Here is a 15,109-nt window from a genome sequence, read left to right on the forward strand (position 1 = left end):
TAAAGAATCTGTCCCTCTCTACTCTCTCTATGCCCTTCATGATCTTATAAGTCTCTATCATATCCCCTCTAAGTCTCCTCTTCTCCAGCTTCTCCAATCTCTCAGCATATGACAGGTTTTCCATCCCTTTTATCAGACGCGTCGCTCTCCTCTGAACCCTCTCGACTAACGCCATATCCTTCTTAAGGTACAGCGACCAATATTGGACGCAGTACTCCAAATGCGGGCGCACCATTGCCCGATACAACAGCAGGATAACCTCTTTCGTTCTGGCTGTAATACCCTTTTTGATTATACCAAGCATTCTATTCGCTCTCTTAGCGGCCGCTGCACACTGTGCCGTCGGCTTCATTGTCATGTCCACCAATACCCCCAAGTCCCTTTTCTGGGTACTCTTATTCAATAATATCCCTCCCATTGTATAGTTGTACCTCGAGTTTCTGCTCCCCACATGTAATACCTTACATTTCTCAACGTTGAACTTCATCTGCCATCTCGTCACCCAATCTTCTAGTTTGTTCAAGTCCCTTTGCAATTCTTCACATTCCTCTGTAGTCTGAGCTCCATTAAATAGTTTACATACAGTTTACATACAGGTACTTTAAGCATTTTCCCTATCTGTGATGGTGAGCTCACAATCTTATCTAATGTACCTGGGCAGTGGAGGATTAAGTGCTCTGTACTTATTAGTAAAATTCTCTATTATATTTTTTATCCCAGGACAAGCAGGCAGGTATTCTCACTAGTGGGTGATGTCATCCGACAGAGCCCCGATACGGACGTCTCACAAGCATGTCTTGCTTGAAGAAACTTAGAAGTTTCGAGATGCCCGCACCGCGCATGCGCCAGTGCCTTCCCGCCCGATGGTCCGGGCGTGTCTCCTCAGTTCTTTTTCTTCCGCGGAGCTGAGAAGTTTACTTCATTTCTGCGCCCATTGAATTCGATTTTTTTGCCTTCTGCATCGCCGCGGGTTGAGTTCCTTTTACTCTTGCCGTGTGTTGTTTCTTTCTTTGATTTCTTTTTTCAAAAAAAAAAATAAAAATTTTTTTCTTCCGACTCCGGGTCGGCCGCGTGGCTTGGGCCCCGCGCCTTCGACCTTGCGGCGGAGCTTTTCCGGCCTATGTCCCGGCCGATCACCGGTTTTAAAAAGTGTAGCAAGTGCCAGTGCGCGATTTTGCTCACGGACCCGCATCGACGCTGCCTCCAGTGTCTGGGTCCGGTCCACTTTCCGAAATCGTGCCGGCCTTGCTCCACTCTGACAGCGCGAGCGTTTAAGCGTCGCTGTCTTCTGTGGGAGTCCATGTTCAAGATGGAAGCTGCGTTGGATCCTACAGCTTCGACATCGACTGGTGCTTCGACTCCATCTACGAAGCCTTCGGCCTCCCCGGCTGTTTCGAGTCTTCTGAAGCCGGCATCGTTCACGCCGGTTTCGGCCTCGACCTCGGCGCCGGTGCTTTCCTCCGTCTCCTCGGACCAGGTACCGACCCCTACTGTTCCACCGGTGGTGCTCAAAGTGCCGAAGGCTGGCAAGCAAAAGCACTCAGCACCGAAGGAGCGCGGAGACCGTGCGGAAGGGCCCCCTTTTGGTGCGGATCCCTCCATATCGGCTTCGTTGCGGTCCCTTCTGGAGGCTCAGTTTGTGGAACTCATGAACACCATGGGACCCCGGATGATTGCCTCGATCCAGGGTGACCTCCCAGTTCCGATTCCGAGGGGCGGGCCGCCCCGTCCTCCTCCGCCGCGCTGCTCGACCTCGTTGCTCGGCGAGGAGGAGCGGCGGTTAGCGTCCCGCGCCTCGAGGTCGGCCTCGGGTAGTGCCATGCCCCCCTTAGAGCCTAGTACCTCGAGGAAGGCCTCCTTTAGTGACATGCCTCCCTTAGAGTCTATTCCCTCGAGGAAAGCTTCCCTTAGTGACTTGCCTCCTTTGGAGCCTGTTACTCCTCCCCATGAGTCAGTGTGGCGTCCACCTTCGAGGCCTCCCAGTCCTGGGCATAGCCGGAAGCAGGACGAGTTCTTCCGAACCCCCTATCAAGCCTGGGCGGCGTCTGGGGAAGCGACAAATCTTCCGCCTCTCCGATCTACGGCCTCGAGTCCTATCTGCTCTATGGAGACTTCGGGGGATCAGTATTCTACCAGACGGGCTCGATCCCCATCCAGTCATCATGAGGGGCATCGATCCAGGCACTCTTCGAGGCATTCCTCTCGACACTCGACCGTCTCTCCTCAGAAGAAATTGCCTCGTATGGGGTACTCTGCTTCGGCTGGGTCTCCTCCTCCGGGACCGGAGTTCGAGGACCCCGAAGTTTTTTACTCACCCTGTTGTTCTCAGGCCTCGGTGGAGCTCGAGGCCTCGACTTCTTCCAGCCCTTCTCGAAGACCGGTGCTGGCAGACCAACTGTCTTTTTCCTCTTTCCTGAGGCAGATGGCGGATGACCTGGACATTACCCTCAATTCTGGCTCTCGATACTCCAAGGAGTACCTCGATACCATGCATTTGCCTCGTCCTCCAGCCGAGTCCTTATGCCTGCCACTGCACAAGCTCCTCGACCAGACCTTTATGAGATGTTTTTAGTCTCCGTACTCTATCCCTGCGGTCCCTGGGAAATTGGATGCTCGGTACCGCACGGTGCATCATAAGGGCTTCGAGGGACCTCAGCTTTCACATCAATCCCTCCTGGTCGAATCCTCGCTCAAGCGGTCCCATCCAGCCCAGGTGTATGCTTCGGTGCCTCCAGGCCGCGAGGGCAGAACCATGGATAAGGTTGGACGACGCATCTATCAGAATTCTATGATGGCGTCCCGAGTTCTGAATTATAATTTCCATTTTGCCACCTATTTGGAATTTTTTCTTCCTGTGCTTCGGAGGTTTACGCCCTACGTCGAATCCCAGGCTCGTTTTGAGTTTGAGGAAGTGGTTGCTTCGCTGTCCCAGCTTCGACTTCAGTTGATGCAATCTTCCTATGATGCCTTCGAGCTCTCGGCCCGGGCGGCGGCCTGCTCTGTGGCGATGCGCCGGTTGGCCTGGTTGCGGACCATTGACATGGACCCAAATCTTCAGGACCGCCTGGCGAACATCCCGTGTGCTGGGGCAGATCTTTTTGACGAATCCATCGAGACCGTCATGAAGAAACAGTCTGATCATGAAAAGTCTTTTCAGTCCATTATTCGGCCGAAGCCTAAGCCTCAGCAGTCTCGACCCTCTCGACCGCCTTTAATATATCAACGGCGTTATCAACCGAGGCAAGCTCCACCTGCGAGGCAACCTGCGAAGCGTCAGCCTCCTCCGAAAGCTCAGCAAAAGCCTCAGCCGTCCACTGTCACCAAGGCTCCTCAGCCTTTTTGACTGTCCCTTCGAGAGCATAACCAGTCTCGTTCTGCCTCCCCCTGTTTTTCCCATCGGGGGGGCAGCTCCATCATTTTTGTCATCGATGGGAGGTGATAACAACCGACCTCTGGGTCCTTACTATCATCAGGGAAGGGTACTCTCTTCAATTCCTTCGGGTCCCTCCGGACCACCCTCCAAGAGAGTATCCTTCCAACTTGACTCAGACCGCCCTTCTTCTTCAGGAAGCTCAGGCCTTGCTCCGGCTTCGTGCCGTCGAGCCGGTCCCTGTGGACCAACACAACCGGGGGTTTTACTCCCGGTACTTCCTTGTTCCGAAGAAGACGGGCGACCTGCGACCCATTCTGGACCTAAGGGTCCTCAACAAGTTCTTGGTCAAAGAGAGGTTTCGCATGCTGACCCTAGCTTCTCTTTATCCCCTCCTCGAGCAGAACGACTGGTTGTGCTCTCTGGATCTCAAGGAGGCCTACACTCACATTCCCATTCATCCGGCCTCGCAAGTATCTCAGATTTCGGGTGGGACATCTACATCTGCAGTATCGAGTGCTTCCTTTCGGCCTATTCTCTTCTCCCAGAGTCTTCACGAAGTGTCTGGTGGTGGTGGCCGCGGCACTCCGGAGCAGTGGTCTTCAGGTTTTTCCCTACCTCGACGACTGGCTCATCAAGGCCCCCTCGGGGCCGGAGGTCATCTCTGCGACCCTGGCCACTATCTCCTTCCTACAGAGTTTGGGCTTCGAGATCAACTTTCCCAAATCTCATCTACAGCCTACCCAGTCGCTCCCCTTCATCGGGGCGGTCCTGGATACCATCCGTCTCAGAGCATTCCTTCCTCCTCAGCGCATGGAGGCTCTTCTTCATCTCTGCCAGTCTGTCTTCTCGCCAGTCTATCTCAGCGAGACACATGATGGTCCTCCTGGGGCACATGGCCTCTACAGTTCATGTGACGCCGTTTGCCAGACTCCATCTCAGAATCCCGCAGTGGACCCTGGCATCTCAATGGACTCAGGTGTCGGATCCATTGTCTCGACACATCCTCGTCACTCCTGCTCTTCGGCAGTCTCTACTTTGGTGGATGACCTCTTCGAATCTATCCAGAGGTTTGCTGTTTCACACTCCTCCCCACCAGAAGGTTCTCACGACCGATTCCTCGACCTATGCCTTGGGGGCACATCTGGATGGTCTTCGCACTCAGGGATTCTGGACCAGTGCGGACCGACTCCATCAAATCAATCTTCTGGAGCTCAGAGCCATCTTCAATGCTCTTCAAGCGTTTCAACATCTGCTTCACGACATGGTGGTCCTCATTCGCACAGACAATCAGGTCGCCATGTATTATGTCAACAAGCAGGGGGGCACGGGCTCGGCCTCCCTCTGCCAGGAAGCTCTCAAAGTCTGGGATTGGGCGGTTCACCACAATGCCTTCCTCAAGGCTGTCTACATTCAGGGGAAGGACAATGTCTTGGCAGACAACTTGAGTTGTCTACTCCAGCCTCACGAATGGACTCTCCATTCCAACCCCCTTCATCAGATCTTTGCACAGTGGGGGATGCCTCAGATAGACCTCTTTGCGGCTCCCCACAACTTCAAACTGCCTCAGTTTTGCTCCAGGATTTACACGCCTCATCGCCTCGAGGCGGATGCCTTCCTGCTGGATTGGGGGAATCGCTTTCTGTATGCATTTCCTCCATTTACTCTCGTTCAAAAGACTCTGGTCAAGCTGAAGTCCGACCATGCCACCATGATTCTGATAGCTCCTCGGTCGCCCAGGCAACCTTTGTTCTCCCTTCTACTTCAACTCAGCAGCAGGGAGCCGGTCCTTCTTCCAGTGTTTCCTTCACTGCTTACTCAACATCAAGGATCACTGCTTCGTCCCAACCTGCACTCTCTCCACCTGACAGCTTGGTTCCTCTCAACATAACCCCTCACCAGTTTTCCCAGGCGGTGAGGGATGTCTTGGAGGCTTCCAGGAAGCCTGCTACTCGTCAATGCTACTCCCAAAAATGGACTAGATTTTCTTCATGGTGTATTTCCAACTCTACGGAGCCTCGGCGAGCCTCTCTATCCTCTGTGTTGGACTATCTTCTACACCTGTCTCAGTCTGGTCTCAAGTCAACCTCTATACGAGTCCACCTGAGTGCGATTGCGGCTTTCATCCTGTGGTTTTCAGATTTATCAAAGGACTTTTTCATGTCAATCCTCCTCTCAAACCGCCTCCAGTGGTTTGGGATCTCAATGGTGTCCTTTCTCGACTTATGAAACCTCCTTTTGAGCCTCTCAACAAGGCTCCCCTCAAGTTTCTCACTTGGAAAGTGGTTTTCCTAGTGGCCCTCACTTCTGCTCGCAGGTCAGTGAGCTTCAGGTCTTGGTGGCGGACCCGCCTTTCACAGTATTCCATCCTGACAAGGTGGTCCTCCGCACTCATCCTAAATTCCTGCCTAAAGTGGTTTCTGAATTTCTTCTCAACCAATCCATTGTACTTCCAGTGTTTTTCCCAAAGCCTCATTCTCATCCTGGAGAATCAGCTCTTCACACTCTGGACTGTAAACGTGCTTTGGCTTTCTACCTGGATCGTACCAAACCACACAGAACTGCTCCTCAACTATTCGTCTCCTTTGATCCAAACAAGTTGGGACGCCCTGTCTCGAAGCGCACCATCTCCAACTGGTTGGCGGCTTGTATCTCTTTCTGCTATGCCCAGGCTGGATTACCCCTTCCCTGTAAGGTCACAGCCCATATGGTCAGAGCAATGGCAGCCTCTGTAGCCTTCCTCCGATCGACACCGATTGAGGAGATTTGTAAGGCTGCCACTTGGTCCTCGGTTCATACATTCACCTCTGATTATTGTCTGGATACTTTCTCCAGAAGGGATGGACAGTTTGGCCAAATAGTGTTACAAAATTTATTCTCCTAAGTTGCCAACTCTCCCACCATCCCATTGAGGTTAGCTTGGAGGTCACCCACTAGTGAGAATACCTGCCTGTTTGTCCTGGGATAAAGCAATGTTACTTACCGTAACAGTTGTTATCCAGGGATAGCAGGCAGCTATTCTCACGTCCCACCCACCTCTCCTGGGTTGGCTTCTCTGCTAGCTACCTGAACTGAGGAGACACGCCCGGACCATCGGGCGGGAAGGCACTGGCGCATGCGCGATGCGGGCATCTCGAAACTTCTAAGTTTCTTCAAGCAAAACATGCTTGTGAGACGTCCGTATTGGGGCTCTGTCGGATGACATCACCCACTAGTGAGAATAGCTGCCTGCTGTCCCTGGATAACAACTGTTACGGTAAGTAACATTGCTTTCTGGCCAGTATTGTATTTAGTTAATATTAATAGTTTGTCCCTGCATGCATGTTATGGTTGCATTCATCTTTACTCTGAGTATAAAATGCAACTTGGCTACTAACTATTTCCTCTCTTGAACACAACGTATTCATCTTTTTTCATATAGGCTAATTAGTAGCCCTGCTGTTAATTCCTCTGTCTATGGGTCTTGCCCTACAATTCTTCTTCCTCTTCAGTTGATTTCTTAGTATGCTGTTTCTTCAACTTGCTCTCTTTTTGCTTCTAAATCTCTACTCTCCCTTAGTCTTCCTTCTAGTAGTGTTCAAGCTTCCTCTTTTTCTCATTAGTGTGGATTAGTGGTTAGAGATACAGCCTCAACACCCTAAGGTTGGGAGTTCAAACCCTGTACTGCTCCCTGTGTCCCTGGGCAAGTCACGTAATCCTCCACTGCCCCAGATACATTAGATAGATTGTGAGTCCACCAGGACAGATAGGGGAAATGCTTGAAGTACCTGTATGTAAGCTGCTTTGAGTATGGTTTTAAAACTACAAAAAGGCAATATACAAGTTCCCAATCTCTTTCCCTTTGTAAATTGCTTCTTTCTCTTATCTGCATCAGCCTTACTTCTTGGACTCTTTTCTAGAACCACTCCTTCCTTTTCTTCTTTTGTTCTTTTTCAGGCCCTTGTTCTTCTTAGTTTCAGACTTCTGTCCTTTTCAATGGTAGCTCAGAGTGACTTACATTCAGTAGGGCTTACAAGCTAAGCTTTTACCTAGGTTTAAGTATTCTTCAGTTTTAAATGTAAATTGACACTTCAGTGTTCCCAGATGACAGGTTACTTATATTGAGTAGCGGCAAGCATTGTTACAATTAACAGTTTGAAATACTGTACAAATTTATGTACTAAAAGTATAAAAATGTTGTTTTTAAAGAATAGAAATCATAGGTAAGGAACTTAATATAACTGTATTGGTAATGCTTTTGTCCTTTGTATTATAGGCACTTGGCTGCTTATTGTATAAGCTCTGCTTCTTTACCCTTCCTTTTGGAGATAGCCAAGTTGCTATATGTGATGGAAATTTTACAGTTCCAGATAACTCACGCTATTCTCATAAACTGCACTGTTTGATAAGTAAGTACTTTGCTGTTTTGATTTGAAGCTTTTTGCAAATTAAATGGCTATAATTAAGATGCTAATTTATTTTGGCTACCTTAGAAAGTGAGATCAAAGGCGATAGTAGATTTGATTAGGCTGCTAAATTACTAAAGATGCAACTGTTTTTTCTGTTTTTAAAATTTCAGCATGTTAAGGTCTGCCATTAAAATAACAAATTTATGGGAAGAGCAGCCAAATAGTCAACCATATTAAACTGATACTTTAGCTATATCACTGATCAAGGCCGGTGCAACTATTGAACTATGTGTTGCTCATGACGCTGTTTTTTGACCCTAATCTTCACCCTTACTTAAATTCATCATGTTTTCCACGCTACTGGGGCTTAAGTCCCAGTAGCATGGAAAACATGATGAATTTAAGTTGAGTATGAAATTCATCACAAGTTAAACTATAACTATTTATAAAACTTCTAAAAAATAATATATTAGTGTTGGATAAATTTAAAACAAATATAAAATATGTTAAATGAATTTAGGCCAATGAGGAGAATTATACACGAGTATTCCTGCCAGATACAAATCATTATCTAAGGTGGAGGAGGTGTGTCTGAGGCCTTATTCTACAAAAATACTACTAGTGATTGTTTTGAGGATGTTGCTAACACTGGCATTACCGTATTTTCGCGGATATAACGCGCACCCGTGTAAAACGCGCACACGGGTATAGCGCGCAGAAATCACGATGATATGTACAAAAACTTTTGTATACCGCGCTCACGGGTATACCGCGCATGATGCCCGACGCTCCTTTCGCCCGCCCTGACTTTCCGTGCGCTGTCCCGACTCTCCGTTCACCCCCCCTGACTTCCGTGCACTGCCCTGACTTTCCGTGCGCTGTCCCAACTCTCTGTTCAACCCCCTGACTTCCGTGCACTGCCCTGACTTTCCGTGCGCTGTCCCGACTCTCCGTTCAGCCCCCCTGACTTCCGTGCACTGCCCTGACTTTCCGTGCGCTGTCCCGACTCTCCGTTCACCCCCCCTGACTTTCCGTGCACTGTCCCCCCTTGAAGTCCTGTCCCCATCCTGAAAGCCTGATGCCCCCCCCCCCGACGTCCGATACATCCCCCCCCGGCAGGACCACTCGCACCCTCACCCCGAAGGACCGCCGACTCCCCAACAATGTCGGGCCAGGAGGGAGCCCAAACCCTCCTGGCCACGGCGACCCCCTAACCCCACCCCGCACTACATTACGGGCAGGAGGGATCCCACGACCCCCCTGGCCGACCCCCACGACACCCCCTCCCGCCTTCCCCGTACCTTTGTGTAGTTGGGCCAGAAGGGAGCCCAAACCCTCCTGGCCACGGCGACCCCCTAACCCCACCCCGCACTACATTACGGGCAGGAGGGATCCCAGGCCCTCCTGCCCTCGACGCAAACCCCCCTCCCCCCCCAACGACCGCCCCCCCCCAAGAACCTCCGACCGCCCCCCCAGCCGACCCGCGACCCCCCTGGCCGACCCCCACGACCCCCCCACCCCCCTTCCCCGTACCTTTGGTAGTTGGCCGGACAGACGGGAGCCAAACCCGCCTGTCCGGCAGGCAGCCAACGAAGGAATGAGGCCGGATTGGCCCATCCGTCCTAAAGCTCCGCCTACTGGTGGGGCCTAAGGCGCGTGGGCCAATCAGAATAGGCCCTGGAGCCTTAGGTCCCACCTGGGGGCGCGGCCTGAGGCACATGGGCCCAACCCGACCATGTGTCTCAGGCCGCGCCCCCAGGTCGGAGGTTCGGAGGTTCTTGGGGGGGGCGGTCGTTGGGGGGGGAGGGGGGTTTGCGTCGAGGGCAGGAGGGCCTGGGATCCCTCCTGCCCGTAATGTAGTGCGGGGTGGGGTTAGGGGGTCGCCGTGGCCAGGAGGGTTTGGGCTCCCTTCTGGCCCGATATTGTCGGGAAGTCGGCGGTCCTTCGGGGTGGGGGTGCGAGTGGTCCTGCCGGAGGGGGGGATGTATCGGACGTCGGGGAGTCGGCCGGGCAAGAGGGCTTGGGCTCCCTCTTGCTCCGATCGTGGATGCGGGTGCGGGTGGGAGCGCGTGCGAGCGGTCGTTCGGGGTGGGGGTGCGAGCGGTCCTGCTGGGGGGGTGAATCGGGCGGGGTGGGAACTATGTTTAAAAACTTTTGTATACCGCGCTCAGGCATATAACGCGCGAGGGGTATGCGCGGTAGGTAAAAACGCGTATAACGCGCGCGTTATATCCGCGAAAATACGGTAGTGTGAAACATTGTAGGTGTTTGGGTACATAGTTAAGTAAAATTCTTAGTTTCAACCCTAACAACAAATCCAAAGTGACAAACAACAAGCCATCTGTAGTGGAATAGCATATAAGAAGTGGCATTGCCAGCAAGTGCCATGATAATGGGAGATAAGAACATAGCCTTACTGGATCCAGCCCAGTAGCCTATTTTCACGGTCATAAGTAGTAGCAGGTCATAAGCCAATCCAGGTCATAAGTAGTAGCAGCAGCATTCCATGCTACTGATCCAGTGAAAGCAGTGGCTTTACCCCTGTCTATCTCAATAAGACTATGGACTTTTCCTCCAGGAAATTGTCCAAACCTTTTTTAAAACAGCTATGTTGACCGCTTTTACCACAACCTCTGGCAATGTATTCCAGAGCTTAACTATTCTGAGTAAAAAAATATTTCCTCCTATTGGTTTTAAAAGTATTTCCCTGTAATTTCAAGTGTTCACCAGTCTTAGTAATTTTTGATGGGAGTAAAAATCGATCCACTTGTATCCCCATTCTACACCACTCAGGATTTTGTAGTCTTCAATCATATCTCCCCTCAGCTGTCTGTTTTCCAAGCCGAAGAGCCTTAACCTTTTTAATCTTTCCTCATATAAGAGGAGTTCCATCCCCTTTATCATCTTGGTCGCTCTTTTTTTTAACCTTTTCTAGTTCCGCTATATCTTTCTTCACATAAAGTGACCAGAATTGAATGCACTACTCAAGGGGGAGTTTGCATCATGGAGTGATAGAGGCATTGTATCATTCTTAGACTTGTTAACCATCTCTCTTAAAATAATTTTTAATATCTCTTCGGCTGCTGCTGCACATTGGGCGGAAGTTTCATTGTATTGTCCACAGTGACCCAGATCTTTTTTTGGGCGCTAACCCCCAAGTCTCCCACCCCTCAATATCCTGCAGCACCGATGGTACCGGCTGTTGAGCCAAGGGTACCGCAAGTTTTCAAAGAACAACTCAATAAGTTTTTCTGGAAGGAGCTCAGTGACCTGTTGACTCCCTGAGTCCCGGCCCAGCCTGAGCGTAGCACTCTTGAGTTCACATGGTACCAATTCCAGGTCTACATCGATGCAGCACCATTCTCCATTATCATCGACTCTGTACCAATGTTGTTGAAGAAGCTCTTCTCGACATTCTCACACTTATCAGTCTCCTCCACCTAGAAAATCTTCGACCTACAGAGAATCACCTGGGGTACAAGAAGTTGATTCTGACCTGTCACATCACCATACTGAAACTGAGTTTGAGCCTACATTATCTACTCCTGAGTCATATGGTATCCCTTCAGATCCATCTTCTGAGGGACTTTCATTTACCAACTATATCAGACAGTTGAGCAAAAGCTCTACTTGTCAAATTGGAGGCAGACACTGAGCTTAGAGAAGAACTCCTTGATGCTTTGGATTTTGATGAGCCTCCTAAAGAACTTCTTCAAGACTGGGTACTGAAAGAACTGGGTACTGGGTACTGAAAGAACTGAAGGAGGAGATAGCGGCACTACTACAGCAAGTCTGTAATCTATCCCTAAAAACAGGCGTGATCCCGGAGGATTGGAAGATAGCCAATGTTACGCCTATCTTTAAAAAGGGATCAAGAGGTGATCCGGGGAACTACAGACCGGTAAGTCTGACCTTGGTTCCGGGGAAAATGGCGGAAGCGCTGATAAAAGAAAGCATCGAGGAGCATCTAGAAAGGAATAAACTTATGATAATAAGCCAACGTGGCTTCTGCAAGGGAAGATCGTGCCTGACGAACTTATTGCACTTCTTCGAAAAAATTAACAAACGGATGGATAAAGGGGACCCCATAGACATTGTATATTTAGACTTCCAAAAAGCCTTTGACAAGGTACCCCCATGAATGCCTACTTCGGAAACTGAAGTACCATGGGGTGGAAGGAGACGTACACAGATGGCTCAGAAATTGGTTGGCGGGTAGGAACCGGAGGGTAGGAGTGAATGGCCACTACTCAGACTAACGGAGGGTTACGAGTGGTGTTCCGCAGGGGTCGGTGCTTGGACCGCTGCTGTTCAATGTATTTATAAATGATCTGGAAACAGGGATGAAGTGCGAAGTAATAAAATTTGCAGACGACACCAAACTATTTAATGGGGCTAGGACTAAAGAGGACTGCGAAGATTTACAAAGGGACCTGAACAAGCTAGGGGAGTGGGCGACGAGATGGCAGATGAAGTTTAATGTAGAGAAATGCAAAGTCTTACACGGAGGAAACAGAAACCCGAGGTACAGCTACACGGTGGGAGGGCTGTTACTGAGTGAGAGTACCTAAGAAAGGGACTTGGGGGGTAGTAGTGGACAAGTCCATGAAGCCGTCGGCACAGTGCGCAGCGGCCATTTAGAAAGCAAATAGAATGCTAGGTATAATCAAGAAGGATATTACAACAAGAACGAAAGAAGTTATCCTGCCGTTGTATCGGGCGATGGAGCGCCCGCATCTGGAGTACTGCGATACTCGAGAGGGTTCAGAAAAGAGCGACACGTTTGATAAAAAGTATGGAAAACCTTTCATACGCTGGAAGATTGGAGAAACTGGGGCTCTCTTCCCTGAGAAGCGGAGACTTAGAAGGGATATGATAGAGACTTACAAAATCATGAAGGGCATAGAGAAAGTGGAAAGGGACAGATTCTTCAAGCTTTCGAAAACTACAAGAATGAGAGGGCATTCGGAAAAATTAAAAGGGGACAGATTCAGAACCAATGCTAGGAAGTTCTTCACCCAACAGGTGGTGGACACCTAGAATGCGCTTCCAGATGGCGTGATAGGACAGGGTACGGTATTGGAGTTCAAGAAGGGATTAGACAATTTCTTGAAGGAAAAGGGGATAGAAGGGTATAGATAGAGGGGTACTAACAGGTCCTGGACCTGATGGGCTGCCGTGTGGGCAGATTGCTGGTCAAGATGGACCCCTGGTCTGACCCAGCAAAGGCACTGCTTATGTTCTTATGTCTTGGCGAAGAATTCTTCGGTGATAGGACAGAGACTGCTACTCAAAAACTTACTCAGCATGAGCAGAATTGGAATTATTTAACAGGATCTAAGATGAAGGCTCAACCATCTAAGCCTCCTCAAAAATCTACTTCTTATTCCTATAAGAGATGGTATCCAACAACATCCTCTTCTAAGCCCCCACCACAGAAGAGGCAGAAACAGAGACCTCAGAAGCCCCAGTCTTCAACTCCTCCAAAACCAGTCCAGTCTTTTTGACGTACTGCTAGAGAGCATAGCCAAAATTCCTCTTTCTCAGCCTCTTTTCCAACCCATCGGAGGTCGACTTCTGTTATATCATCGGCATCATTCAGGTCATCAAGAAAGTTTACTCTTTCCATTTTATAACCATTCCTGCAGACCACCCTCCAAGAGAGTCCTCTTTCACATCTTAACAGACGTCCCTTCTTCAGGAAATTAAAGCTCTATTTCAGCTAAATGGCATAGAAGTAGTCCCCCTCCCCCCTCCTTTTCAGAAAATTTGGGTTCTACTCCAGATATTTCCTAATTCCAAAGAAGATGGGAGACCTTTCTCCAATTCTCGACCTCCAAGCCTCAAACAAATATCTAGTCAAGAAAAGGTTTCGTATGCTTTCTCTAGGGACCATATACACACTTCTAGAACCAAACAGTTGGCTGTGCTCTCTAAAAGTATAGCCAATTACTGCATGATAAGTTACTGCATGATAAGTATATCTATTGTCAACTAAACGTACAGCCAGATACTGACTAAACGGAAAGCATAAATAACTATCAAGCCTAAAATCTGATTTTCTGACAAAACAGAAACATTACTAGAAGATAGACTAAACAGATAGACCATACTAGTCTAGCACCTGAACCCCAAAATAGGATCAATTACCTTATGCTATCTGACTACTCATCAAATACAATCAGACAAAATGGCAATTTTTAACAAATTCCAATTGATATTAGGGGTACTATATCTTATCTGCTCCAGATGCTGGTGTAACGATGAAAAGCCCCTTCAACCAATTCCTACTCACCTCTCCTGGCACAGGCCAGCTAAGCTGATTAAATCAACAGATTCCCACCAAATTTTGTAAGACTGTCTAGAACAGTGGTCCCCAAAGTCCCTCCTTTGAGGGCCGAATCCAGTTGGGTTTTCAGGATTTCCCCAATGAATATGCATGAGATCTATGTGCATGTACTGCTTTCAATGCATATTCATTGGGGAAATCCTGAAAACCTGACTGGATTCGGCCCTCAAGGAGGGACTTTGGGGACCCCTGGTCTAGAACAAGGCCCACTACAAATCCCTGTGGTAAATACCGCCTGTAAATCCTTCAAACCATATAGAAACAAGACCAAAAACAAAAACAGAAACCTAATAAAGCTAAAATCTACTGAAACTCCCACCCCAACCAATTACAAAAACTTTAAGGGATTCTACCTAAATACCCGTTCCATAAGAAATAAAGCACAAATAATATACGATTGGATAGTGCAAATGAATCCTGACTTCCTGTTTCTGACAGAAACATGGATGGTCTCTGACACGGATGTTATCATAAAAGAAATTCTACCACAGGGATACAAAATACTTCCAATATCAAGAAGCTGGAAAAAAGGGGGAGGTCTAGCAATTATTTTAAAAGAATCTTTTGATTATAAGAAGATAGATTTTAAAACTATGGAAAATCTAGAAATACTAACTTGTAAGATCACTAATGCCCAATTAGAAGAGTCATTGATTGCAACATTATTCTATATCCCTCCCAAGAAATGGACAAACGCCAGAGAAGAATTTTTTGAATTTCTTACTGTAAATGCCCTAAAAGGATCGTACAACCTGCTATTGGGCGACATAAACATACACTTAGAGCAAGTGGATAAACCAGAAGTGACTGAAATTGATACCTTCTTAACATCGCTCAATTTCTCAATACCAGACACAGAGGTAACACATGAAAAGGGGCATCAAATAAACATAATTACCTTTTCACATAAGGAAACCCCCAACCCAAAGATTCAATACTGTACAGGGACCTGGGAAAAATGCATTTGGTTCTTTCTTTCTCCATGCCCTTCATGCGGTCAAA

The 15,109-nt window shown here is 48.7% G+C and overlaps 1 protein-coding gene across 5 annotated transcripts in view; it reads left to right on the top strand.

The window, feature by feature from the left end:
* BMP2K (BMP2 inducible kinase) overlaps positions 1–15,109 on the top strand; it is a 284,761-nt gene that overhangs the window by 113,784 nt on the left and 155,868 nt on the right. For all 5 annotated transcript variants that reach the window (XM_033963569.1, XM_033963540.1, XM_033963550.1 and 2 more), the window contains exon 7: positions 7,626–7,758. In XM_033963569.1, the coding sequence (XP_033819460.1) occupies positions 7,626–7,758 (133 nt within the window). The remainder of the gene's footprint in view (positions 1–7,625; positions 7,759–15,109) is intronic.

Source organism: Geotrypetes seraphini, chromosome 1, assembly GCF_902459505.1.
Source record: "Geotrypetes seraphini chromosome 1, aGeoSer1.1, whole genome shotgun sequence".
NCBI classification, from domain to species: Eukaryota; Metazoa; Chordata; class Amphibia; order Gymnophiona; family Dermophiidae; genus Geotrypetes; species Geotrypetes seraphini.